We start from the raw sequence: 26,974 nt of genomic DNA, 5'->3' as shown, positions 1-26,974 counted from the left end.
CCTCCCCCCACCCACCTTCATCTATAACAGACGACCCCCTTACAGCTTCTGGCATGGGTCTAAAGATTATACTTGGTGGGCAATTTGCGCCCTGTATTAGATTTATCGGTAAAGCTAGGTCGGAGGACTACCAAAGATTAGGCCGCTGGATTGGAGTCGGGCGCTTGGACCATGTGCAACTTATGGCATGGCCTAAAGATTAAGTTTGGGACCCTAGATGAACCCTCACCAATTCAAGCATAACAACAAAGAGAAACATTGTGTTCTTCCGCAAATGCAAAGATAAGAGTGGAAAGACTATGAGTCTCTTTTCACCGGTACGTTGGACTTCCATTCATATTAATTTAAAAGGAAAACAATATAATGGTGGTGCCAAGAGCTAGTTGGGCAGAGTGCGGGCAAAAATCAGCCTATCTATCATTGTCTGATCTTTGTAGAACTTAAATTTTGGTCGTTCGACCCTTGCAGCACACTCTCACATGCGCAACAAAATATTATGTTATTGCAACCTCATTTCAGGATGGGAATGGGCCGGCCCGGACCTGGCCCTGGCCTCGGCCCCGTTGGCCTCAAGGCCGCGGGTCGACCCATTCAAGAAAAGTTAATGGCCCTGCTGTCCCAATGGGTATTTTGGGTCAACCCAAATTTTGCTTCATATACTTTTTTTTAGATTATGTTGTTCGAGTGAAGCACTGTTTTGGTGTAGTATGATTAGTCAATAATTATGTGTCTTAATTCTACTAAATTAGCTACGCTTAAGATGTATATACATGCACGAAAGCTCTATAATATGTACCATTTTTTTCTTGAAGTGTTACGGGAGGTTCAGAGAGATACTTTCTCGTGTTTCCTTTGTGTTTGCGTATGTGTCTATGTGAGTTGCTACGGTAGAAAAACAATCTAGCACTAGCTCGCAATATGTATGTCCATAAAAAATCGTTCAACCTGCTTATATCTTATACGTATGCATCTTGCCGAGTTCACCTTCCCTGTTCGATCAGCTGTGAAGTAAGGCCAACATACCTTACGGATATACCTTTCTCTAAAATATATTGAAACAAAATAAAAAAAATGTTAATAGGTGGGTCGGCCCTCCTGGCCCAATGGGTCACACAGGGCCGACTCCATTGGCCCGATTCTTATATGCGGCTGACCCGGCTGGCCCAACGGCCCTGTTTTTTTGGGTTGGGTCAGCGACCCGGCGGGTCGACCCGACCCATTCCCATCCTGAACCTCATTGCAACATTTCTTCTAGTGGTGGGACAAGCATAAAAAGACATAGGCAACATTCTAGGTGATTTGTACCATTTTAAGGTCAACTGCATATGCCCAGACTAGGAACAATTTTGAATGTGACAGTATGAGTGACAAGGAGCTAGATGAACAGTTTTTTTTAATGTTCCGAGCCAAGAGTATTTTTTTTTTTTTGCGGATAAAAAGGAGCTTTATTACTCAGCAAGGGTTACAAGACGATCATTCTCAAAAATCTGAAGAATGTCATCAGGTCGTGGGCCTAACCAAAATACAGTTTGATGATTAACTCTTTATGTTCGGAGCCAAGAGTTTGAAAACTGAAACAATTTCATTCACGCGTGTTCCACTTCCCGATTCATCCCACCACTTCTCCAGCCAGCGCCCCCAGCTTTCATCTTCTTCGTCAACGGCCCCCACCAAATCGAAGTGTTGAGCCGAGGAACCTAGCCAAAGCGCGCTCACATCCCTTCATCTGAGCCCAGGCTGCAAGGTTAGCTCCGCCCCTCGCTCATCTGCCCAACTGTTTCCGATCAATCATCGCAGCGTATTAGGTTTAGGTTACATCTGATTCGGCCCCTCTCGGCCCGTTCATGGCGAAATCGTACTACTTGATTGGTGGATTCGTGATGCTAGACTGAGGATTTCTTGTTGTAATCGACCTGAACTGATAATGTAGCTGTGCGTGATAACCCAGATTCAATTCAAAATCGGAGTATACTCGGAGGTACCCACGATGGCTTGGACAGGAATCGGCATTGTGTAATGTGTATGCTGGGGCTGACACACAGATGAGTCTTGGAGAGATTTGTCTCTAGGAGAGCTCCAGGCTTCAACTCCTCATGTTGGACCCAACATCTAAATTCCAACCAACTGTAGAATACCGCCCGATTCGGCTCTCGGATCTTCAGGTGCTCGAGCAGATTCACGTTGACCTGTTTCCTGTAAGGTACAATGACTGAATGAATGTCACTGCTATTCTCGGTTATGCTTAAACTGTAAACTTGCTCGCAAACTGTTTCAATGTATTATTAAATTTCTGCATTACTCTTAAATTTTGCCTTAATTATTTTGTTGTGCCTGTTATTGAGGTATGAGAGAGATTTCTTCTTAGATGTTGTTAATAGCAATGGTATCATATCCTGGGGTGCTGTCGACACGAGCAGATCAGATGAACTTGTTGGGTTTGTTACCACCAAGATAGTGTCTGCACAAGACAGTGAGGTACAGCAAGTCCTGAAAATTCTTACTTTATTGACATGCTCATAATAGAGCTAATGATGATCTTAATTTGCAGATTGAAGATTTGTTTAGCAACAACTGTTTGTGGAAAGACCCAACTCTTGTGTATATACTAACGCTTGGGGTGGTAGATCGTTATAGAAACCTTGGCATTGGTGAGTACCTATTGCCGGATTTTCTTATTTTTTCTGAAATTTCTGCTGACCATGATAAAACTTCGACGTGCAGCATCTTCCCTGGTTCAGGAGGTTATTAAATATGGTACAAGTATCATCAACTGCAGGGGTGTATATTTGCATGTCATTTCATACAATCAACCTGCAATCAGATTCTACGAGAAGATGCTATTTAACCTTGTTAGAAGATTGCCAATGTTCTACTACATTAAAGGACAGCATTACGACTCATTCTTGTTCGTATACTATGTCCGTGAGGGCCTTTCACCTTGTTCACTACTGTAAGTGCTATCTATACTTTATCATGGGGAAGCTGCTTTTTCCATGTTAAGTAATCTGCAAAGCCTCATCTTTTAGAATAAACTGCAAGTTGAGTGCCTTTTTAGCTATTCTTATTCGATAAGATAATTAGCGTGTAGTTTTAATTTGTTTCATTATTGGAATTAATGTACCTAAGCTGATCCTGGTCATTGATTGACTAGAACCATCTATAATTCCGCATGGGAGCACCTTTAAATTGTTTTACGTGGTTGAGTATGTCGAATTATTTTAGTGGTTCTCTATGTCACGATTCTAATATTTAATAATTATGCCATGCATTTAACATAGTCTGTTGAACTTAATACAAAAATAGTCAATGAAATTTGATTAGCACATAGCAGACAATTTTCAACCTTTTGTGTTTGTTTTTTAAGAACAACCGTACAGGAGGCTCCGACAGTTGTTTTGACGGTTGTAAGGACTCCCCAAAAATGATGGGTTCTACTAAGAGTTAAACATGATACCAAAGTGGGTGCTGTTTTAATTAAATCCATGTAAAGTCTAAATCTACAACCCCAGCAAACTACTCCAAGTTTCATGGTCTACTTTTCGTAACAGTTCCACAGCTCTCCTATTTCTCTACTTCGCTAACACAATTTATTGCCACATTTTTTTGAAGGTTCAATATATCTGGGTTTCGGGAATACATTTTATTTTCATATGATCCCATAATTATCATATGATTCTGTCGGACAGATTGCAACTTATCTTGCTATGTACTTCAGGGGCTTCCTGGAGGTTCTGGTTACAAAGATATGGAGCAACAGAAACCAAAGTACACATGAATGGTCCAGATTTAAGGAATCAAGCACCCTTTTGGTTACACAGACTGATACGAGGATAATCAGCAGTGAAGATAAGAGATGCCATGTCTAATTTATACTCCGTGGTGTCTTATTTACAAATGGATGGTGCCTTCTGATTCATTGCTAAATCATTTGTAATTCATCAAGCATAGTCTTGTTCATGATTATACAGAAAAAATATGTGTAGAAAGAAATTCCATTAACATTTTTTATGTTGGAATATATGTATATTTCTGCAATATATTCTTGATTAAGCTTTAATCCTGAAAGAGGATTTCTTTTTTGTTCGGGGTAAAATAAGCTTTCTTGCACTTTACTTAGAAACAACTCTGGTAAATGTTTAGGACTTAATTTGTACATTTAACACAACAAAATCATCATTAGCCATCATAGTTGTTGTCTTTGGTCAATTTGTAGCTATACTTAACTATTGCCCTTGTTCCAAATTAACTGACGCAGTTTTGGTCAGATTTGGTCTAGATACACTTGTATTGTATCTAGAAAAAAAGCTGTGTCACTTAATTTGGAATGGAGGGAGTAATTAGTAACTAAGTTAATCAACTTCCTATGCTTGATAGGAGTATGGTTGGTTTCATAGGGTAAGTGGTCTCCCATGTCTCATCCAACAGAAGCATGTTTCCCTTGTGGTCAGACGCTCTTGGCTCTTCTTGATAACTCTTGTATAATCTAACGATCTCTATACCAATGTGGTGTTTTGCATGCTAGCCAGGTCATGGCCACCATGGTGCATGCAGAATTGGAGAGACAGAATGGAGTAGTGACTGTTGCTATGCTGTTGTTGCTAAGAAGATGGATGAGTTTTTCCTCGCATACATGCTAAGGTAAACTCCTGCTCAAGGATGCGCCTTTGTTGTCAGACATCTCAAGATGGGGATTATGCCTTCGAACGATGATGTTAATGGTGATCATTTTGTCTGGCGCTGCTGGATGTTTTCTTTACCAAATGGTGAGATCTCGTGAAGCAGTTTTGATAAGAAATAGAATGATATTTTACTCTATTCTTGATGTTTGCACTTACTAGTTCCAGAGTTTCAGAATGTCAGACTGATTTCTTCCAGTGCTGCTCTTTTGAGAAATATAAAGCTTTCTTCTCAATGCCTATATAAAAGGAAGAATATGTTAAATCGTCAACAGAGAAGGCTGCTCAACACACGACATAATAGGCTACTAAGCTGGTGGCATCAGTGCCTTAAGCCCTGTGCCCCAGCTTCAGACCATTGTATTCAGTTTAGAACTAAAGAAATAGTGTAATATTTACTGCAAAACTGTATACAGGGCCACGTTGATATGAATATGTGATGCATAGTATCATAAACTTTGGCTTTCTTATCAAAACTATATACAATACTCGGCAGGGCACTACAGCAATAAGTTACAATTATTTATCCAAGAAACATAATCCGTAACACAGTAAATAGAAATAGAAAGTCACTATTTGGCACATCACTGTGATTGCTTGTCTGGGGTTTTCTTCGGAGCTTGCTCAGAACATTTCTGCTCCTTGATAAACCTTGTGATAGCCTCAGCAATAGCAGCTACAGCACTGGTGCTGACCAAGGATGTATTGCTTATGTGGTCTTCGTCGACTTCATATTCAATGGTTGACCTTATTACAGATGTCTCTTCTGTTTTCCCTGTAATCTCAAATCGTACTAAATACTCCGTAAAGCCATAATTCAGAAACCCTCCTTCTACTACTATTGCCTCCTTCACATAATTTTGATTGTCGACCTTCACAAACTTTTCTTTGTAAAATTCCAATCCAGGAGTTCCTGGTAACATAATCACCAAAACGGAAATTACTTTAGCTGGTTACACATGATATCAAACAAGAAAAAAATGGACCATCCTTGGCTAAATGAAGGGTATGGGTTCAGGTTCTAACCAGGAGGGAAGGTGAGAAGCAGGACTGTTCCAACGCCACCATCTCCGTCAACAAGCTCGACCTTTGAGAGCATGTCAGGAAGCAATTGAGGCACCAACTGTCCAATAAGGAGGCTTCCATAGACCTCCCACACCTCAGCAGCAGGGAGGTCAGTCTGGAACTCATGGCAAAGGCTCCCCTTCATTGCCGTAGTGAGCTCTCTGTAACTTGCAGAGTTCTTGGTAGATAGAATTTTTGTGGAAGCTGCAGGTCACTGCATTCTAAGAATATATCATATATGGCTTACAGGATGGGATGTCTCTCCCAGAAAATGACACGTGCGAGTGTACTTTCCATAGTAAAACAAAAGGAATAGTCTTTTTCGGATGGTTACAAATGGAATGCTCAACCACAAGACGACCCATCATTCAATCTGAGCCATATCTTGTCCCTATTTTTGGCTTAACTGGCTATAACTTACTACTGGATCAATATATTTTCCCCAGTTGTGATAGACTGATAGATAAGGTGCATGGACCACAAAATACATGTGCATCACAATAGTATGTGATATTCATACGATCAAACAAAATATCCTAACATGGTTTTGTTAGAGTTGTATAGTCTATATTCTTCTATTCCCCAGTGTATGAGGGGCTTACTTGCACATTGTCACACATGTACATGTACTGGCCTATGACCCTCTGTGAATATCTTGCTCCTGGTTTAGCTCTTTGCACGCTGCAACTCCGTGCTCGATCCGCACCACCGCCGATGATCTTTCCGGCTGTTGCTGCTCCACCTTCCACCTCCTCTCCCGATCCAGTCGGGATCGATTTCTTCTAGTCGTTCTTGTCATTTTGTAGCTCGATTTGGAGCTCCTGCTGCTCAAGCCGGCCAAGATCTGGCTGTCACTGCCCTCTCTGCCGCTGGCAAGCCCCGTTCCAGCTGCGCCTCCTGTCGGCCTGCTCCGGCCATGCCACGGCCGCCCCGGCCTCTCCTCTCACCGGCCCGCCCCGGCTGTGCCTCGGCCGCCCCGGCCGCGCCCCTCCCCGGCCCGCTCCGGCTGTGCCCCGGCCGCCCCAGCGTTGGTTGGCCTCGGTTGGCCAGCTACTGACCACGGGCACGCTCGAATTTTTGGCTCTGGCCAGGTCCAGCTCCATATCTGAGGGTTGACCAAAAAAAAGGGGGGATGGCCTCCTCCCCGTCTGGCTATGTCAGCATTCCTCGACGCCCAGTGATCTTTGATAGTACCAACTATGGAGAGTTTGCTGCCTTTATGCGCATTCACATGCGCGGTCTTTGGCTGTGGGGTGTTCTTACTGGCGAGGTCTCTTGTCAGCCGCACCCCACTGCTCTTGTGCCTCCTACTCCACCGTCTGTGCCACAGGCCCTTGCTGAGCATGCTACTCAGGCTGATCTGGATGCAGCCAAGTCTGCCGAGGCTGTTGTTGATGAGGCATATGAGGAGCAGGTACTTGCTTATTCAGAGGCTCTTGGCTCTTACCGTGACAGTTTGGCTACCTTTACTCAGTGGTGTGATGAGGATGCCAGGGCTGCTGCCGTTCTTTCTCAGAGTGTTCAGCCACAGTTTGCTTCTGAGTTTATGGGCCTCGCCACTGTTGCCGAGATGTGGTCTCACCTTCGTCAGCGCTATCAGCCTTCTGGGGATTCTCTGTACTTGTCTGTGTCGCGCCAGGCGCATGATCTTCAGCAGGGTGACTCTACTGTTGATGAGTTCTACACCCAGAGTGCGGCGATCTGGCGCCAGCTTGACTCCCTTCGCAGTGATGTCTATGGTAATTGTCAGTGTTGTTGGACAGTACGTTCAGATATGGACTTCTAGAGGATCCATGAGTTCATGTCTCGACTTCGCCCAGAGTTTGAGCCTCGTCGTGCTCAGTTGTTTGCTCGAGGTCGTGTTCCTATCTCAGAGGTGCTGACTGAGCTTTGTGCTGAGGAGACTCGTCTGCGTGGTGCTGGACTGCTTGGGACACCCTCTGTTCTTGCTGCTCGAGTTCCCATTGCTCCTGCACCGCCGCTTCTACCCACACCAGCGCCTGCTGCTTCTGGAGGAGCCCGCCCTTCTCGCGGTGGGATTCGCCCTCGCCCTCCTCGTTTCTGCACTCACTGTCGAAGGTCTGGTCACCTTGAGTCTGATTGCTATCAGAAGCAGCGGGGTGTGCCTCCTCGTGCTCCACCTTCAGCGCCTGTCGCCATTGGCTTCACTGAGCAGGATATAGCGAGACTTCAACGTCTCCTTGCCTCCTCAGGCTCTATTTCGACGGGTACTGCTGCCTCCGCGGCTGTTTCCTCTCCCCAGTCAGGTACATCTTCGTGGGTTCTGGATTCTGGAGCTTCTTTTCACATGTCTCCTGATTCTTCCTCTCTTTCTTCTCTTCGACCTCTTCATCTCCCTGTTCGTGTTCTTACTGTCGATGGTACTCTCTTCCTGTTGCTAGTCGTGGCACTCTTTCTACTTCCTCCCTTTCTGTTCCTGATGTTTCCCATGTTCCCCGTCTTACCATGAACTTGTTTTCCGCTGCTCAACTCACTGATTCTGGTTGTCGAGTCATTCTTGATGTTGATTCTTGTTCTGTTCAGGACAGTCACACTCGGGCACTGGTTGGGGCTGGCCCTCGGTGCCGTGACTCCCAGGGACTTTGGGAGCTTGACTGGCTTCATGTTCCTTCTTCCACCACTTCACCAACTGCACCATGTGTGCTTGCTGCTTCCACTACCCCCTCCTTTCAGTAATGGCATCATCGTCTTGGTCATCTTTGTGGTTCTCGCCTGTCATCTTTACTTCGTCGAGGTCTTCTGGGGCCTATCTCAGGAGATGTCTTGCTTCAGGGTTGTCAGGGCTTTAGGCTTGGTAAACAGAATCAGTTACCATATCCTACTAGTGAGTCTGTATCTCCAGCGTCCGTTTGATTTGGTCCATTCTGATGTATGGGGTCTGTCTCCCTTTGCTTCCAAGGGGGGCCACCGCTACTATGTTATTTTTATCGATGACTTCTCTCGCTACACTTGGATTTATTTTATGACTTCTCGCAGCGAGGTTCTCTCTATATGTAAACGTTTTGCTGCCATGGTCCATACTCAGTTTTCCACGCCTATACGTGTCTTTCGGGCTGATTCTACTGGTGAGTATATCTCCCAGCTATTGCGTGGTTTTCTTGCTGAGCAGGGCACTCTTGCCCAGTTCTCCTGCTGTCGAGGGTACTCCTCGGCAATGCCCTCCGATTGGGGCTTAGGGTTGATGGAATCCTGTAGGCTGACACGAGACATCGGTGAACAGATAAGCGGGGAGAGCAATTTACCCAGGTTCGGGGCCCTCGATGAGGTAAAACCCTTACGTCCTACCTGTCTGATCTTGATTATGAGAATATTGGGTTACAATGGGGTGCCAAAGGCTTCGGCTATGGTCTCGTCGAGAGGCTAAGTGCTACGGCGACCTAGCTCTAGACTTTTGGTGGCTAAAGTTGCTAAGATTGATTGTGTCCCTCGGCAACCCCTCTCATGGCCTTTATATAGGAGGCCAGGTCTCAAGAGGTCTGTCCGGGTACGACTAGGTGTACAAAAGACCTAGCTCTAAACTTTCCTTGTTCGACTCTTCTATGTCTTGTTCTTCAAGGAATCTTCTCCAGCACCGTCCTACTGGCCCGCTTTGCCATCGAGTATCTTCATGGGCCTCCAGTTGGGCTAAACGGGATAAGGCAATATCGGTTACCCGAAGGGTAATGCCCACGTCACCTGCCCCCGAGTGTCTAGCCGAAGATATTTCGGGTAGAGACTAAAGCATGCCTTCATCTAATGATCTTCTTCTTGATTGTTCTTGTCCATCTTGTAACAGCATCATCTTCTCTTATCGGGTGTGCGTCGAGCGCTCCCGATGGGAGTAGCCCCCGAGTCTAGGTACGGATGCTTGCAATCCGTGCGTAGACTCAAGTTGTACCACTCGATGTCTTCTTCTGCCGAAGTTTTCTGCGAGTCTTCATGGGTCATCCGATACATTTGCATCGGGGCTCGTATTCTTCAGTACGTTTTCAACACGCAAGGGATAATGAGTAATGCGCCCAGCTTTGCGGGTTAACTGCCGATGGCAAAACAACATTACCCTACACAGAATCAAGTCCCCGGGCATGATCCTGGAGTGTAAAATAGTTTTATCGGGTGCGCGTCCAGCGCTCCCGATGGGAGTAGCCCCCGAGTCTGGGCACGGGTGCTTGCGGCCGGGTGCAGACTCGAGTTGAACATTCCGCCATTTTGCTTCAAATATTCTTCGCATAGGCATCTTTGATATTACGTTTTATTGGGTGTGCACGTAATGCTTCCGACGTTTTTGTGTTTCTTCGGATGCTTCCGGAGGGCTCCATGGCGTCATCGATGACGTTATCACTGCTGCGGTCTGACTGACAAGACTTGACCTGGCGGACCCACCCTAGTTCTGCGCGGGTAGTTTTTAGGAAATGACCGGTGCGTGCGTGCTGACCAAGGCGTCTCCTCGATTTCCGCACGTCGTGGGAATAATGGGCCGCCGGTTTCGTTCTCTTCTTGGGTGACACGTGTACGACCAATCTGATCCTTCTCCCACGATGTTTATGGAGTTATGGCCACGATTTCCCATAAATCATGTGGTATAAATAGGGAGCCTTCCCATTGTTTTCACTTTTCACCTTTCCGCACTGCTCATCTTCTCCTCCATCCTTTCGTTTCACCCCTTTTCTTCTCTCAGAAGCTCGAGACGCCATGGGCAAAAAGAAGAGCACCAGTGCCTTAGACGCGGCCAAGGTCAGCCGCGACTGGAGCGCCTCCGCCATATCCAACTGTGATGTAAACAAGTTGCGAGCTCTCGGTCTCATCTCCTCATCTGAGGACGACATTCGTCTCCCAGGTCCAGTTTCTCGCCCAAGGCCCCCGAAGGGTTTTACTGTTATGTTTGTCGCCTTTCTATTTCGTGGTCTCTCTCTTCCTGCCCACGAGGTTCTCCGCTCCCTTCTTTTCTTCTACGGGATTCAGCTCTGGCAGCTGACCCCAAACTCCATTCTCCATCATTCTATCTTCATCACTGTTTGTGAAGCCCTCCTCGGCATTGATCCCCACTGGGGTCTTTGGAGGAAAATCTTCTATGTTAAGCGTTACAATGACAGCAATGCCCCCCCCCCCCGTCGTTGGTGGCGTTGGCTTTGTTGTCAGGAAAGAAGTCGACTACTTCGACCTCCCGATGAAGGAATCCGTCCAAGGCTGGCGCAACAAGTGGTTTTATCTGTGAGTCACCTTGGTGCCTGGGCGGCGCTCCAATCTCCCTCCGTTTGAAGATGTCCTGATAGCTCAGCCGAAGAAGTCCTGGCGAAACGCCCTTTCTCTTGAAGAGAGGGCAATAGCCGACAAGCTGTTCGACCAGGTCGTAGATCTGAAGAACACGGGAGGCTTAACGATGTGCGGCACCGAGGTAGTCTCAGTGTTCTTACAACGTCGAGTGCAGCCGCTAATGTCCCGGCCCCACCAGTTGTGGCTGTATACTGGCAAGGACGACAAGTCGAGGGTCAGCTCTGCCGGCCTGTCGGCTGATGAACTCCGAGATGAAGTTCGCCGCTTGACGTGCCTCAGTATGAAGGACAATATTGTCTTGACTTCGGCTCGTTCCCCATACGATCTACACCATCTTCCGGCTGAGGTAATTCATGCTCTTTCTCGCTTTTATTGTTATCGTTATGCCGTTCTTCACCGTGTTCTCTGATTTTTCTCCTGTCGATAGGCCTCCGTCGGGGCTCAATGCTATCCTCCTACACCCGAAAGCGGTGTGGAACCAGAGGATGATGACGATGACTCCGAGGAGACCGAGGACGTCCAGTATATCCTTGAAGACAGTGACGTCCAAGAGGATGAAGTTGCCGAAGATGATGCCCTCACCCGGAGCAGGCGGCGTAAACATATAAACGAGGACCTTATTACAACGGCTGAATCAAGTCCTAGCGGACAAGATAATGATGCCGATGATACCGCGCCGCATTCCCCTGTTGTGAAAAGTTCGACAGGCTTTTTTTGCTGCCGAAGACGACCTGGACCTGTGAGCATTTATTTTTCCTTTGTAACTTATCCTTTGTTGTTCTGTATGCTAACCATCTATTCTTCTTAAGCAACCCTGACGATGATGATGACGTTCCTCTTGCAAAGAGGGCTAAGTTATTTTCTGGGAAGTCCGAGTCAACTAAAGAATCGATCCCTCCGCCTGCCAAACCAACGCTGCCCTCAGGGACGACCGTGGAAAAGGTTCCGGTGTCGAACGTTATCCCTTCTGGCAACGCTCCCACCTTGTCGGTTGCTCGTGACCATGTAAGTGTTTTACTTGTCTTGATTTCTTTCTTGCTTTGCCGAACTTCCTCATTCGACTGAGTTTCCTTGGCTTTCTCCGTTGCAGCCGATTTATGCCACAGTTGACGCTGTGGTAGACTTCGCCGAGCAGTTCACCCAACTAGAGTCTGAAAATGCTCATCTTCGGAAGACCGTCAAAACTTCGGCTGACCAGGTGCTGGAGGCCAACAGGCTTGCCGCCGATGCTAAAAACGAAAACGCCTTGCTGAAGGATGAGTTGAAAATGCTGAAGCGACAGATGAAGAATGAGCAAGATGCCTGCAGGCGCGAGGCGGCAGCTGCAGCCGACAAGAAGGAAGGCGTCCTCCGTGAATCCATCACGAATTTATTGGGTAAGGTTCTTAGCACATAGCTCCTCTTTAGTATTTCCTTTCAGGTTGCTGATCTGCCCTCTTTTAGGTGCTGCCGACATAACCATTACTCGGGCTCGTATGCTTCGGGAGGACTCTACATCTGATGCCCTATCACTCGCCGTTGAGTCCAACGTCCAAGTTCTTGGACTTCTGCAGAAGACCAAAGGAGAATTATCGAGGCTATACTCGATGATCTTCCCAAAGATGAAGCAGGACAAGACTCTTGGCGAGATGGTAGATGCTTTTCTCGTCGATCCTTCTGAGCCTGTAGAGGAATTAAAGCGCCGTTCCCGCTTGTTTGGAGCGGTACTTACTTTCCAGCTGCTGATGGGTCATGGTATGGGTTCTGAACTACAGAAGTTGTCTAAGGCATTGCCTGTAGATGACAATAGTTGCTTAATCAACCTTGAGCCTTTCAAGCAGTCAGCAGTGATATGCGCCAATCAGCTCCTCAAGCTGGTTGATGAGGCGAAGACCAAAGCCGCGCCAGAAGCTGCCCCTGGCTCTTCGTCAGCTCTTCCTTGATTTTGAACGCTTGATCTGTCAATTGTAATTAGGGCCTGATACAGTTTATCCCAATCCTGTTTTATTCTGGCTCTGTCGCCAGCACCAACAATTCTTTTGAATGTAATATATACACTCCAGCGCTCCCGATGGGAGTTCATATTAATGTTGTTACTGAATTGAAGATTGTGCTGCAGATTCCCTCATCTTCTTCCCGTGTCGATCCTTTTGTAAATCCTTCGGCTAGTGACGAATCTGGTCTTGTCCGTGCTTTGCGTGACAAAATATCCCGATTGAACAAAGATATTACCAGTCTTCACGCGATGGCGGCGTTGGTGAAACGAAAGAGCGAGATTGCAACAGCTATAGAACAACATGCTCTCGATCGTCTCCGTGTTGCTACCGAAAGCTTGAGCTGTAAATGTCTGCCCATCTGTTGATTTCTGATGAAACTTGAATATTCTTGAACTGACATTTGTTTTTTGATAGTTGTAGCTTCCGATGAATCAGAGGAAAACAGGAGGATCCACGAGAAGATCGAAGCGATGACTGATGTTGCTCACCCGAAGCATGAGTTGTGGTCGAATCGACCGAAAGCTGTTATCATGGCGAAATTCGAGCATCGAGCAGAGAAGGTGCACTATTATTTTTACAAGTTCCATGCTCATCTCACGATGGTTTGGAAGACAATGTTTCCTCTGGATCAAGCACCTGAAACGCTGTCTGCTCTGTTCACTCGATTCAAGTCCCCCGAGAGGATTCGACTGTTGGTGCGAAAGGAGCTCCTGGCTGGTGATGAACTTGCTTTTGCTTTAATGTTAGCATGTCATCCGACTTTAGATTTGGAAGCCATAGCAAACGCTAGAAGGAGTTTAGACTAGTACTATGATGTTGCTAGGCATCCTGCGTATACCATCATCTCATGGATGGAGACAGGTATTGAGAGGGATCTGAAGGCCCGAGAGGGCCAGAGAACCTTGTAATGTCCTTGTACCTGCAAGGGTTAATCTTATGTGAATTCGACGTGTGTTTTACACATCATGTAGTTCTGGCGAATTTGTTAATTCGATTAATTGTTTATTGCCGGGGGCGGCCAAGTGATCAATTCAGCATGCTCACCCGACGACTCCGTTGTAATTGCAAATTTATTGCGGAGTCGATATGTAAGTTTTGTATGAGCGATACCCGTCGAATAATCGGGGGATTTAGACGCTTGGCTTCGTGACGCGGTGCACCGGTTTGATCCTTATTTTGTGATAGTATATCCATCGACTGCATCACTCGCGTATCTTCTCGAGGCTTGGATGGGTTGTTTTGTGTGTCATTAACCTTAGCTCCCGATGGGAGTATTTAATTAATGACATCGTGCGAGCGTGTTTTTGGCCAGCGCTCCCGATGGGAGTAAGAGCCAGTGATAGAGGCCCCAAATGGTTTGTTCGGATGATGAAGCCTGGATCAATAAAAAGGTAGAGAACCTGATTATAATTTTATTCATAATGTAAAAGCAACCTTAAGAGCTGCCGAATAACAGAAAAATAATTGTATCCTATGCGTAGAACCGTCGCAACTGTGCGATGTTCCATGGATTTTCAACGTCTTTTCCCGAAGTTGGGTTTTTGAGCCGATAAGCTCCTCCTGGTATCACTTTAGTGATGATGAACGACCCTTCCATGGAGATTTGAGCTTCAAGGGTCTCTCTTGCTTCAGTCGCAGTACCATATCTCCAACATTAAAGCTTCGATTGCGTATTCGTCGGCTGTGATAGTTTCTCAACGCCTGCTGGTATACCGTTGTTCTTGCTAAAGCAATATCCCGAGCTTCGTCAATGAGGTCCACGGCATCCTGCAGCGCGATGTTGGAGGTGGTTTCTGTGTATGCTGTCACCCGAGGAGCTTCGAATCGAATGTCGGCTGGCAGAACTGCTTCGGCTCTGTGTACCAGGAAGAACGGGGTGTATTGGGTCGACCTACTGGGTGTAGTACGCAAACTCCAAAGCACGGATGGTCATTCCTCGACCCAGGCTCCAGCCGCACCCGTAAGACGTTTCTTGAGACCGTCCCCTAGTAGACCATTGATCCTTTCCACCTGGCCGTTGGTCTGTGGGTGGGCCACTGATGCAAATTTTAGCTTGATTCCGCTGTCGTTGCAAAACTTTCGAAACTTTTTGGAGTCAAAGTTAGTTTCGTTGTCTGTGACGATGCTGTGAGGCATACCAAATCGACAAGTTATTCCCCTGAAGAACTGAACGGCGGTTTCGGCTTTCTGGTTTCGAACAGGTACTGCCTCGATCCACTTGGTGAACTTGTCGACTGCGACCAGTAGATACGTGTGTCCTCCAGGCGACGATCTTGGCAGTGGTCCAACTTGGTCGAGTCCCCATTGAGAAAAGGGCCATGCAAGAGGTATTGTCATCAGATCTGTCGCGGGAGCGTGTGGTTTTGGTGAAAAACGCTGGCAGGGGTCGCACTTCATAACCAGATCTCGAGCATCCGATGCCGCTGTTGGCCAGTAAAATCCTGCCCTGAAGGCTTTTGCCACAAGGGCCCTGCTTCCTGCGTGGTGTCCGCAAGTTCCCTCGTGTATCTCGTGCAACAGTGCATTTCCATCGTCAATGGCAATATACCTTTGAAAGATACCGGAGATGCTGCGCTTGTAGAGTTCTCCATTTACCATAGTGAAGGCCTTTGACCGTCTGACGATTCGTCTTGCTTCTACCGGATCCTCTGGTAACTCCTGCTTCGTCAGGTATGCTAGGACTGGTTTGGTCCACGGTGGTTCGAGGAGGAGGACCTGTTCCGCAGATTTAGGTGGAGATTCTTCTGCAGCCTGCTGCAGGCTTGCCTCCGATTCATCAGCCGATGACTTCGGAGGTGCCGATACTTTCTCCTTTATTGATCGTTGAGTGATAACTTCATAAAACACTCCGTCTGGGATGGGGGAGCACGTGGATCCGATATTTACTAGAGTATCGGCTTCCTTGTTGCTAGCTCTGCCGATATGCTTAAGTTCACACCCTTCAAATTTGGCTTCCATGTTTTGGTACAACTGTCGGTAGGCGATCATGTTGTCGCTGACCGCGTCGCATAAATTCATCGACTGCTGTACCACTAGGTTTGAATCTCCATAAATTTCCAGGCGAGTTGCTCCACATGCCTTTGCCATCTTCATTCCATGCAGCAGTGCTTCGTATTCTGCTTCATTATTTGTCGGCAGGGATAAATTCATACGTAGTATGTACTTCATCTTGTCTCCTTGTGGCGATATTAGCATCACCCCTGCTCCTGCACCTGTGCTTCATTTCGACCCGTCGAAGTACATTGTCCATGACCCCGACATGTCGGGTGCTGCCGGAGTTTGTGACTGGATCCAGTCGGCCACAAAATCTGGGAGAATTTGGGACTTTATCGTCGTTTGGTTGACGTAAGTTATGTCGTGTGGCGCTATCTCGATAGCCCATTGGGATACTCGACCCGTGGCCTCTGGGTTAGTGAGTATATTCTTCAGCGGTGCCTCGCTTACGATGATGATCGGGTGCTCCACGAAATAATGCCGTAGATTGCGAGCAGTTCTCCATACTGCATACGCCAACTTCTAGTGATGAGGGTATCTCTGTTTCGCAGGTGTGAGTACTTCACTGAGGTAGTAAATGGGTTTTGCACGCCGTGAGTTCTCCCTGCTTCTTCTCGTTCGACAACCAGGACGCTGCTGAAGACTTGCACCGTTGCTGCTATGTACATAAGCAATGTTTCTTTCTCGCGCGGAGTTACAAGCACTGGGGACGTCGATAAGATTTTCTTTAGATTATCAAAAGACTCCTGCGCCTCATTTGTCCACTCGAACTTTTCTGATTTTTTCATTAGACTATAGAAGGGCAAAGATTTTTCTCCTAGCTTGGCGATGAACCTGCTAAGCGCTGCCAGTCGTCCTGCCAATTACTGCACTTGGTGTAGATTCTTTGGCGGCTCCATGTCAAGAATAGCTTTGATCTTAAAAGGATTGGCTTCTATTCCTCTGGCTGAGATGAAGTATCCGAGTACTTGTCCCCCCCGGCACCCCGAAGAAACATTTCTTCGGGTTCAACTTGATTTTATACTTGTCAAGGTTGTCAAAGGTTTCCCGTAAATCGTCGATGAGAGTAGCGGCGTGCCTTGTTTTTACCACAATATCATCAATGTAAACTTCGATATTCCTCCCGATATGTTCTCCAAGACAGGCTTGCATACACCGTTGATAAGTTGCTCCCGCGTTTTTCAACCAGAAGGTCATGACGTTGTAGCAGAAAACGCCGTGTGGGGTGATGAACGCGGTTAACTCCTGGTCTTCCTTCTTGAGCTTGATCTGGTTGTACCCGGAGTATGCATCGAGGAAGGAGAGACGGTCGCATCCAGCTATGGAGTTGACTATCTGATCAGTACGAGGCAGTGGGAAGTGATCCTTTGGGCAATGCTTGTTAAGGCTGGTGTAATCGATACACATGCGAAGAGCAGTTGTGTCTTTCTTTGGTACCATGACGGGGTTGGCCACCTGTCGGGGGGAAGACCCCGGGTAGGGCAATGGACGCGGAGCAGCCGGCTGACCACCGGCCGGCTCGCAGCAAAGGCCGGCTGAGGAGCAGCCGGCTGGAGCCGTGGCCGGCTGGTCCGGAAGCCGGCTGGCTCTAGGTCCTAGTCGGCCTGGCTACAGCCACCAATGCTGTAGCTGGGCCGGCTTCTACAAGCCATATCCGACTGGGGGTTTGTACCTCAGACCAACTCGAGGCTGGCGAGTCTTGCACTAGAAGGAACCGGGTAGGTAGTCCGGGTTCACAAGTCCACGCTGACTTCATCTCCCGTAAAGCGCGGGGCACTGTGGAGCAATAGTGCCACGCGCCGGACAGGCCATCATGGCGTACGTCGATCCGTACTGGCTACAGTGCGTGATGGCGACAGGGACGCTTCCTCTCCATACCGCTGACTCAGGCAGCCGGATGGGACAGGCCATGAGGCCTCAACGGCTACTGACGTCAGTACCTCGGGAAGGAGCGGAATCCGGAGCCGGCCAAGCCGGCCAGTAGACTATAGGGTCTTTTCTGTAAAGTGTCGGTGCCTATATAAGCCGCACTACCCCCTCTCGTGCAGGGGATCGATCATTCTCGTTCCACTTCCACCCTTAGCGCTGCCCTGTGAGAGAGACTATCGTCTTCCTTAGCCCCCCAGGAGCAGCCGGACACAGCTCTAGGAGCAACATTGTATTGTGTGATCATCTTATACACTCATAGCAGGAGTAGAGGTGTTACCTCCATCGGAGGGCCTCGAACCTGGGTACGTCGCCGTGTCGCTCGTCCCCATACCCGCATCCGGATTCCGCCGTGAGATCACCTAGGAACCACCTTCGTTAGCCACCCTATGGCATATGCCGTGACGATACCACGACATTTGGCGCCCACCGTGGGGCCTTCAGCATCCTCGGCCGGTGTCTTCATCCGGACGGGCCTCACCATCACCACCGGCGAGCGAGTCGCTTCAGGCTTGATCTGGAGATTCGGCTCCCTCGACTGCGTCAGCGACAACGCTGGCTGCTTCACCGACCGGCCCTTCCCAGCCGGCGGCAGCGTCATCTCCTTCGGCGGCCACGACGTCTACGTCGCCACCGTCGCACCGCCGCGCTACCCGCGGCAGGTGCTGCGCTGCGCAAGCCCTCCTCCGCGAGCCGGCGCCAGCAGCGCTCCTGCCAGCCCCGCCGTCGTGCAAGTCATGATGGCTGGCGAGGAGCCCCCCATCAAGTCCACGCGCATCCGCGGCCCCAACCTGGAGCGCAACGTCGACCCCAACGCATCCGGCTCGGGACCAAAGGCGCCCCCGCCTCCATCCCGGCTGGACGAAGTCCGGGCGAAGCTGAGCTCTCCGCTCACCGCAGGCGGCGACGGCACCACCGTCGAGGCGGACCTGGAGGCGCATTGCCAGCTCCTCCTCTAGCAGGCTGACGAGCTAGCTACCGCCAAGGGCCAGCTGGCCATCACCCAGCGCGAGTACGACCACGCCCATGGCTTCACGCCAGGCGGCAACAACCCCAGCCGAGCCGGCATGATCCGCCGGCGAGGAGGCGGCCTAGGCGCCGAGATCGAGCGCGACGGCGCGGAAGCGCCGGCTCCATCAATGGAGCTACCCGTCTACAACACCCCTGACAAGAACATCCTCGCAGCCGAAGCCGCTGCCAAGGAGCTGAGCCTCCTCGAAGGAGAAGAGCTGCGCCGCCAGACGCAGCGCGTAGCTGACCTGTGCTGGGCTGCAGCTGAGCAGACCAAGGACCCCAGGTATGGTGCTCCCAAAGCCCCTCACGTCCGCGCTGCTGTAGGCAACAGCAAGGACCCCCACAGGGACACGGCCGAGTCCGCCTCGCCTGCACCAAGCCGGCGCAAGGACTCCCGCGCCACGCACGCAGGTTCAAGCCGGACAAGCCGGCTGGACAGCGGCCATAGCGGCCGTAGCCGGCCACCACCAAGCCGGAACCAGGAGCATGACTCCGAGCAGGCGGCGCCAAGGCGCCAGCACAGGCCGGCTCCAGAGCGAGCCGGCACTCGACAGCCGGCACGTTCCCGGCTGGGCCCCCGCATCGAGCCCACCGACGCCAGAGACCGCCTCGATCGGCTGGTCGAATCCCGCATCGCGGAAGAAGAGGCGCCGGCTTGCCCCAAGTGCTTCAGGCCCCACATCGCCAACGAGCCCATGCTCGACGGCTTCCAGCTCCCCCGCGACACGCCCAAGTACGACGGCACCGCCAAGCCGGAAGACTGGCTGCAGGACTACTCCACCGCAGTCGGCATCTCCAGAGGCAACAAGCGCTGGGCGGTGCGATACTCCCCCCTGATGCTGGTCGGCTCCGCCCGCACCTGGCTCAACAACCTTCCAGCCGGCAGCATCAACGGCTGGCTTGATTTCGAGGAGGCCTTCATCAGCAACTTCACCGGCACCTACTGCCGGTCGGGTCGCCCCCAGCAGCTAGAGATGTGCAAGCAGGGCCCGGACGAGACGGATCGCGCATACCTGACGCGCTGGTGCGAAATGCGCAACTCCTGCGAGGGCGTGCACGAGATCCAGGCCATCAGCTTCTTCATGGGCGGCTGCCGGCCCAACACCATGCTGTGGCACAAGCTGTGCCGCAGCGAGCCCAAATCCATGGCCTCCCTCATGGCCATTGCCGACAAGTACGCGCTGGCTGAAGAAGCCGGCAAAGCGACGGCTAAACCAACGCCGGCTCCCTCCAGGCGGGACCACCACAAGTCGGCCGAGCACAAGCCGGCAGACGGCGCCTCTCATGGCAGCCGGCGGGACAACTACCGCGGCAAGCGTCACAGCGACCAGCCGGACCGCCGGTACGGCTCTGCCCATGTGGCAGCCGTGTCAGACAACGCGGCAGGCGGCAGCCACCGCCAGAAGCAAGACCGGCAATGGAAGCCGAAGTACACCTTCGAGCAAATGCTCGACTCGCCGTGCAAGTACCACAACGACAAGAACCCCTCCAACCACACCACCCGCGACTACCACTTCATGAAGCGGCTGACAAGCGGTGAACCTCTCCCGCCTCCACCCCCGCCCCCTCCAGCCGGCGGGCCGGGTGGCCAAGCCAGCGCAGAGAACGCCAACCTCGAGCACCACGAGGCTAACCAAGTGCACCATGGCCGATATCTGGCCGAAGATGCTACCTACATCATCTTCACCTCCGAGCCCGAGGACAAGACGAGCCAGCAGAGCCATTCCCTCGAGGTCAACGCGGTCATACCGCCGGTCCCCCAGTACCTAAACTGGTCAGAGCAGGCCATCACCTTTGATCGCCGCGACACACCGGCTGTCCTGCCGAAGCCGGGAAGCTACGCCATGGTCCTCGACCCCACCATTGGCACGACTCGGCGCAGCGTGCGTTTTTCGCGCGTCCTCATTGATGGCGGCAGCAGCATCAACATCCTCTACCGCGACACCGCCTGCAAGCTGGGCATCCACGAAGCCGAGCTACGTCCCACCCCCACCGTCTTCCATGGCATCGTGCCGGGCCATTGCTGCCAGCCGATCGGCCGGATCACGCTGGAGGTGATGTTCGGGAAGCCGGATCACTTCCGCACCGAGAAGATCGAGTTCGATGTGGTGGACCTCGTCAGTCCCTACCACGCGCTCCTGGGCAGGCCGGCCCTGACCAAGTTCATGGCGGTGCCCCACTATGGGTACCTGAAGATGAAGCTGCCTGGCCCTAAAGGGGTCATCACCATAGCCGGCGACTACCGCCGCTCCATGGGCTGCGCCACGCAGAGCTCCAAGATGGCCCAGACGCTGGTCATCGCCACCGAGAAGCAGCTCATCCACGACGCCGTTGTCGAGGGTACTCCTCGCCAATGCCCTCCGATAGGGGCTTAGGGTTGATGGAATCATGTAGGCTGACACGAGACATCGGTTCACAGACAAGCGGGGAGAGCGATTTACCCAGGTTCGGGGCCCTCGATGAGGTAAAACCCTTACGTCCTGCCTGTATGTTCTTTGATTATGAAGACAATGGGTTACAATGGGGTGCCGAATAGTTCAGCTGAGATCTAGTCGAGATTGCTATTGCTAGGGTTACCTAGCTCTAAGCTTTTCCTGGCTAAGATTGCTAAGATTGATCGTGTCCCTCGGCAGCCCCTCTCCTGGCCTTTATATAGGAGGCCAGGTCTCAAGAGGTCTAACCGAATACGACTAGATTTACAGTAGTTCAGATCCAATTTTTCCTTGTTTGTTCACTTCCTTGTCTTGCCCGTCAAGGAATCTTCTAGTACGCCGACCTAGCGGCCCATCACGCCTTCAGGTATCTTCATGGGCCTCCAATTAGTCAATACCGGATAGGGCAACGCTAGTTACTCGAAGGGTAATGCCCACGTCAGTAGCCCCCGAGTGTCTAGCCGAAGATAATTCGGGTAGAGACTTAATGCATGTCTTCTCCTGATATTCTTCTCCTTCATTGTCCTTGTTCATCTTGAATCTGCTTCACCTTCTTTTATCGGGTGCGCGTCAGCGCTCCCGATGGGAGTAGCCCCCGAGTCTAGGTACGGATGCTTACAATCCGTGCGTAGACTCAAGTTGTTCTACTCGAATACTCTCCTCTGCCGAATTTTTCGCAGATCTTCATAGGTCATCCGATATACTTTTCTTTACGCAAAGGATAATGAGTAACGTGCCCAACTTTTGTTGGTTAACAGCCGATGGCAAAACAATGTTACCCTACACAGAATCAAGTCCCCGGGCATGATCCTGGAGTGCGAAAAAACTTTTAACTGGTGTGCACCACGTCCTCCCGATGGGAGTAATTATCGAGTCCGGGTACAGACTCAAACCTTCTTCCTTCGACTGCTTATTCTGTCGAGTCTTCTTTTATCGGGCGCGCGTCAGCGCTCCCGATGGGAGTAGCCCCCGAGTCTAAGTTCGGATGCTCGTAATCCGTGCGTAGACTCAAGTCCTTTATCCGATGATTTTTCATGTTTCCTTCGAGTGCTTCTAGTTTTTTTTATATGACATCATTGTTGTGGGCCGATTGACGGGATTTGACTTGACGTATAGCTGCTGTGGGCCAATTGATAGGACTTGACCTGGCGGGCCCACTCTAGTTCTGCGCAGGTAGTTTTTAGGTCTTGACCTGTGCACGCATGGCGATCGAGGCGTCTCCTCAATTTTCGCACGACGTGGGAATAATGGGCCGCCAGTTCCACTCCTTCTTCAAGTGCCACGTGTACAGTCAGATCTGCTCCACCCCCCCACGATGCTTTGTGAAGTTATGGCCACGACTGGACTCAAATTTTTACGGGATAAATAGGGAGGCTCCTTTCTTTTTTTATCTTTTACCCCGTTCACTGCTCATCTTCTCCTTCAAGCCTCCTGTTCCTCTATCTCTCCATCTGAAGCTTCGTTCACCATGGGCAAAAAGAAGAGTGGCAGTGCATCGGAGGCGGCCAAAGTTAGCCGCGACTGGAACGCCTCTGCCATTTCCAACCGCGACATCAACAAACTTCGCGCCCTCGGCTTCATCTCCGCATCTGAGGATGACATTCGTCTCCCAGGTTCGGTTTCTCGCCCAAATCCCCCAAAGGGCTTCACCGTCATGTTTGCCGCTTTTCTGTTCCGTGGCCTCTCTCTCCCGGCACACGAGTTTCTTCGCTCCCTCCTTTTTTTCTATGGGATTCAGCTTTGGCAGCTGACCCCGAATTCCATCCTCCACCTTTCCATTTTTATCACCGTCTGCGAGGCCTTCCTCGGCATTGAGCCTCACTGGGGCCTTTGGAGGAAGATCTTTTATGTGAAGCGTCATAACGATAGCAACGCCCCCCCCCCCCCCCGTTGTCGGCGGTGTTGGCTTCGTTGTGAGGAAGGAGGTCAACTACTTCGACTATCCGATGAAGGAATCCGTCCAGGGCTGGCGCAACAAGTGGTTCTACCTTCGGGACCCTGCTGTTCCTGGGCGGCATTCAAATCTCCCTCCTTTTGACGATGTCTTGGTAGCTCATAAGAAGAAGTCTTGGAACAATGCCCTTTCTCCCGAAGAAAAGGCGACAGCCGATGAGCTATTTGAGCAAATAGCCACTTTGAAGAATACAGGCGGCTTGACGATGTGCGGCACTGAAGTAGTTTCAGTGTTCCTTCAACGTCGAGTGCAGCCGCTGATGTCTCGCCCTCACCAGTTGTGGCTCTATACTGGCAAAAACGACAAGTCGAGGATCAACTCTGCCGACCTATCGGCAGATGAGCTCCAAAACGAAGTTCGTCGTCTAACATGCCTCAGCACCAAGGACACCATTGTCTTGACATCAGCGCGCCCTCCTTATGATTTCAAGCATCTTCCGTCCGAGGTGACTTTACCATTCTTCGTTTACTGTTATTACTTCCTCTTTCTGCTTGTGCTTTACATGTTTTCTATCCTTCCACAGGTTCCCGCTGTCACCCAATGTTATCCTCCTTCACCCGAGAGCGGCGTGGTATTAGAGGATGACAACGACGACTCTGAGGGAACCGAGGATGCTCAGCACGTCCTTGAGGACAGCGATGTCCAAGAGGAGGAGGCTGCCGAAGATGATGCCTTTCTTAAGAGCAGACGTCGTAAGCAGGTACATGATGATCTTATCACATCGGCTGAATCAAGTCCTAGAGGAGGAGATAATGATGCCGACGAAGCTGCTTCGCCTCCTCCTGCTAAGAAGGGGTCAACAAGTTTCTTCGTAGACGAAGATGATCTGGACCTGTGAGCATTCATACTCTTTTTATTTTTATTTCCTATCACCTTGTATGCTAACTGCGCACTGTACTTAAACAGCTCTGCCGACGACGATGACGATGTTCCTCTCGCAAAGAGGGCTAAACTAGCTTCTGAGAGAGCAGCATCGGCTAAGGCATCGTACCCTTCTCCTGCCAAGTCAACACCTCCATCCCGAACGGGTGTAGAGAAGGTCCTAGTATCGAGAGTTATTCCTCCTGATGATGCTTCCATCCCGCCGACTGGCCGTGATCACGTAAGTACTTAACCTGTCTGGCTTTGCTGAATTTCCATCACCTGACTGCTCTTGATTTTTCCTGGCTACAGCCAATTTACGCTACAGTCGATGCCGTGGCGGACTTTGCTGGACAATTTATTCGCCTTGAGGCCGAAAACTCCCAACTTCGGAAGGCCGTCAAATCTTCGGCTGATCAGGTGGTTGAAGCCAACAGGCTCGCTGCCGATGCCAAGAGTGAGAACGCCTTGTTGAAGGAAGAAGTAAAGAGGCTGAAGCGTCAGATGAAGGATGATCAAGATGCTAGGCGTGTAGCGGCGGCTGCAATTGATGAGAAGGAGGGTGTCCTCCGTGAGTCCATCAAGAATTTATTGGGTAAAAATCCTCACGACACTCCGCTCCTTTCTTGATGCTTTCTCCATTAATTGCTGATACGTCTCTCTTTCAGAGGCCGATGATATAACTGTCAGCCGATGTCATCAGCTTCGGGAGGATTCCACAGCCGATGCTTTGTCTCTTGCTGCTGAGTCTAATGTCCAGATCCTCAGATTACTGCAGAAATCCAAGGAGGCACTGTCGAAGTTGTACTCGATGATCTTCCCAAAGGCGAAGCTGGACAAGACTCTCGATGAGATGGCAGAAGCTTTTCTTGTCGATCCTTCTGAGCCTGTAGAGGTATTGAAACGTCGCAACCGCTTGTTTGGTGCGGTTCTTACTTTCCAGTTGCTCATGGGCCACGGGATGGGGTCGGAATTAGAAGATTTCTCCAAGGCACTCCCTGTTGATGATGAAAACCATCTAGTCGACCTTGAGCCTTTCAAGAGATCGGCAATAACTTGCGCCAACCGGCTTCTGAAGTTGGTGGACGAAGCACAAGCCGAGCCTATTCCTGAGTCAACCCCCGTTTCAATGTCGGCGAATCCTTAAACTGTTATTCGATGTGTTGTACATAAGATTATCCGTAACTTTTTTAAATTCGGCTTTGTTGCCAGAGCATCCTTTTGCCTGTATGATGCACACTCAACGCTCCCGATGGGAGTTTTTTATATTAATGCTTGGTCTGAACTGAGGATGTACTGCAGATTCCTTCATCTTCTTCCTGTGCCGAGCTCTTTCTGAATTCTTCGGGTAATGACGAGTCAGGCCTTGTTCGTCAATTACGTGACCAAGTGTCTAGTCTAAATAAAGACATTACTTCCCTTCGTGCGATGGCTGCGTTGGGAAGAAAAAGGGAGAAATAGCGACTGCCGTCGAACAATACGCTCTCGATGGTCTTCATGTTGCTACCGAAAGTTTGAGCTGTGAGTATTAGCCTGTCTTCTGATTCCGGGTATAGCTTGAATGTTCTAACATTCGTTCCTTTTCCAGTCGTAGCTTCGGATGTAGCTGAAGAGGACAAGAAGATTCATGAAGAGGTTGAAGCGATGACCGACGTTGCGCACCCAACGCACGATTTATGGCTGCATCGTCCGAAGGCCGTCATCATGGCGAAGTTTAAGTACCGGGTGATGAAGGCACATTACTATTTTGATAATACTATGCCCTTCTCACGATGGTTTGGCACACTTTGTTTCCCCTGGATCAGGCACCCGAAACTTTGTCTAGCTTGTTCACCCGATTCAAGTCTCCCGAGAGGATTCGGCTGCTAGTGCGAAAAGAGCTTCTAGCTGGTGCCGAGCTTGCCTTTGCTTCAATATTGGCATGTCATCCATCCTTAGATTTAAGAGCCGTGGCGAACACTGAAAGGGATTTAGGCCAGTACTATGATGTTGCTAGAGGTCCTGCTCACACCATTGTTTCTCGTATGGAATCATGCCTTGAAAAGGAACTGATGGCCCACTGGGACCGGGGGTCCCGATTATGAATGTAATCCTTGTGTTCGCATAAGATTGTTTACTGCGTACGCTGTACGCTTATGTTAATTTAATTTGGTATTTTTGTTGTCGAGTGCGGCTGAGTGATCAGTTCAACCTGCTTACTCGACGACTTCGTTGTATTTTATGCAATGTTATTGCGAAGTCGATATGTAATTTATGCGAAAGCTCGGCTTCGTCACACGGTGCACCGGTTTGAGCCTTTTCTTATGACAATGTAACCATCGACTGCAGCACTCGCGTATTTTTCGAGGCTTGGATTGGTTGTTTTTGTGTGTCATTAATCTTAGCTCTCGCTGAGAGTATTTAATTAATGACATCGTATAAACACGTTTCTTCTGGGCCAATGCTCCCGATGGGAGTTAGAGCCGATGGAAAAGGCTCCAAACGTTACGTTCGGGTGCCAAAGCCTGAAGCAAGAAAAAGTGGTAACAAAAATCTGATGAGATCTTTATTCATAATAAAAAGCAACCTTGTAGGCCGTTGAATGAAAAACAATCGTATCCTATGTATAAAACCGGCGCAATTGCGCGATGTTCCACGGATTCTCGACATCTTTTCCTGAGACTGGATTTTTGAGCCGATAAGCTCCTCCTGGTATCACTTCGGTGATGATGTATGGTCCTTCCCATGGGGATTCTAGTTTTAAGGGTCTTTTTTGCTTCAACCGCAGTACCATATCTTCAACACTGAAATTTCGACTGCGTA

The 26,974-nt window shown here is 49.8% G+C and overlaps 2 protein-coding genes across 2 annotated transcripts; one reads left to right on the top strand and one right to left on the bottom strand.

The window, feature by feature from the left end:
- The first annotated feature begins 1,515 nt into the window (after positions 1-1,515).
- LOC127332007 (histone acetyltransferase MCC1) lies at positions 1,516-4,898 on the top strand. The gene is made up of 7 exons (XM_071825994.1): positions 1,516-1,744; positions 1,949-2,200; positions 2,343-2,475; positions 2,549-2,648; positions 2,722-2,950; positions 3,716-4,638; positions 4,675-4,898. Exons 2-6 carry the CDS (start codon positions 2,094-2,096, stop codon positions 3,864-3,866), a joined length of 720 nt encoding a protein of 239 aa, XP_071682095.1. The 5' UTR covers positions 1,516-1,744; positions 1,949-2,093; the 3' UTR covers positions 3,867-4,638; positions 4,675-4,898.
- A 154-nt stretch (positions 4,899-5,052) lies between these two features.
- Positions 5,053-5,968, bottom strand: LOC127332008 (norbelladine synthase). The gene is made up of 2 exons (XM_051358261.2): positions 5,703-5,968; positions 5,053-5,589 (listed from the first exon to the last, which is right to left on the bottom strand). Exons 1-2 carry the CDS (start codon positions 5,884-5,886, stop codon positions 5,261-5,263), a joined length of 513 nt encoding a protein of 170 aa, XP_051214221.1. The 5' UTR covers positions 5,887-5,968; the 3' UTR covers positions 5,053-5,260.
- Between the last annotated feature and the right edge of the window lie 21,006 nt (positions 5,969-26,974).

This window comes from Lolium perenne, chromosome 2 (genome assembly GCF_019359855.2).
Source record: "Lolium perenne isolate Kyuss_39 chromosome 2, Kyuss_2.0, whole genome shotgun sequence".
NCBI classification, from domain to species: Eukaryota; Viridiplantae; Streptophyta; class Magnoliopsida; order Poales; family Poaceae; genus Lolium; species Lolium perenne.
This window is presented reverse-complemented; position numbering and strand designations above follow the sequence as displayed.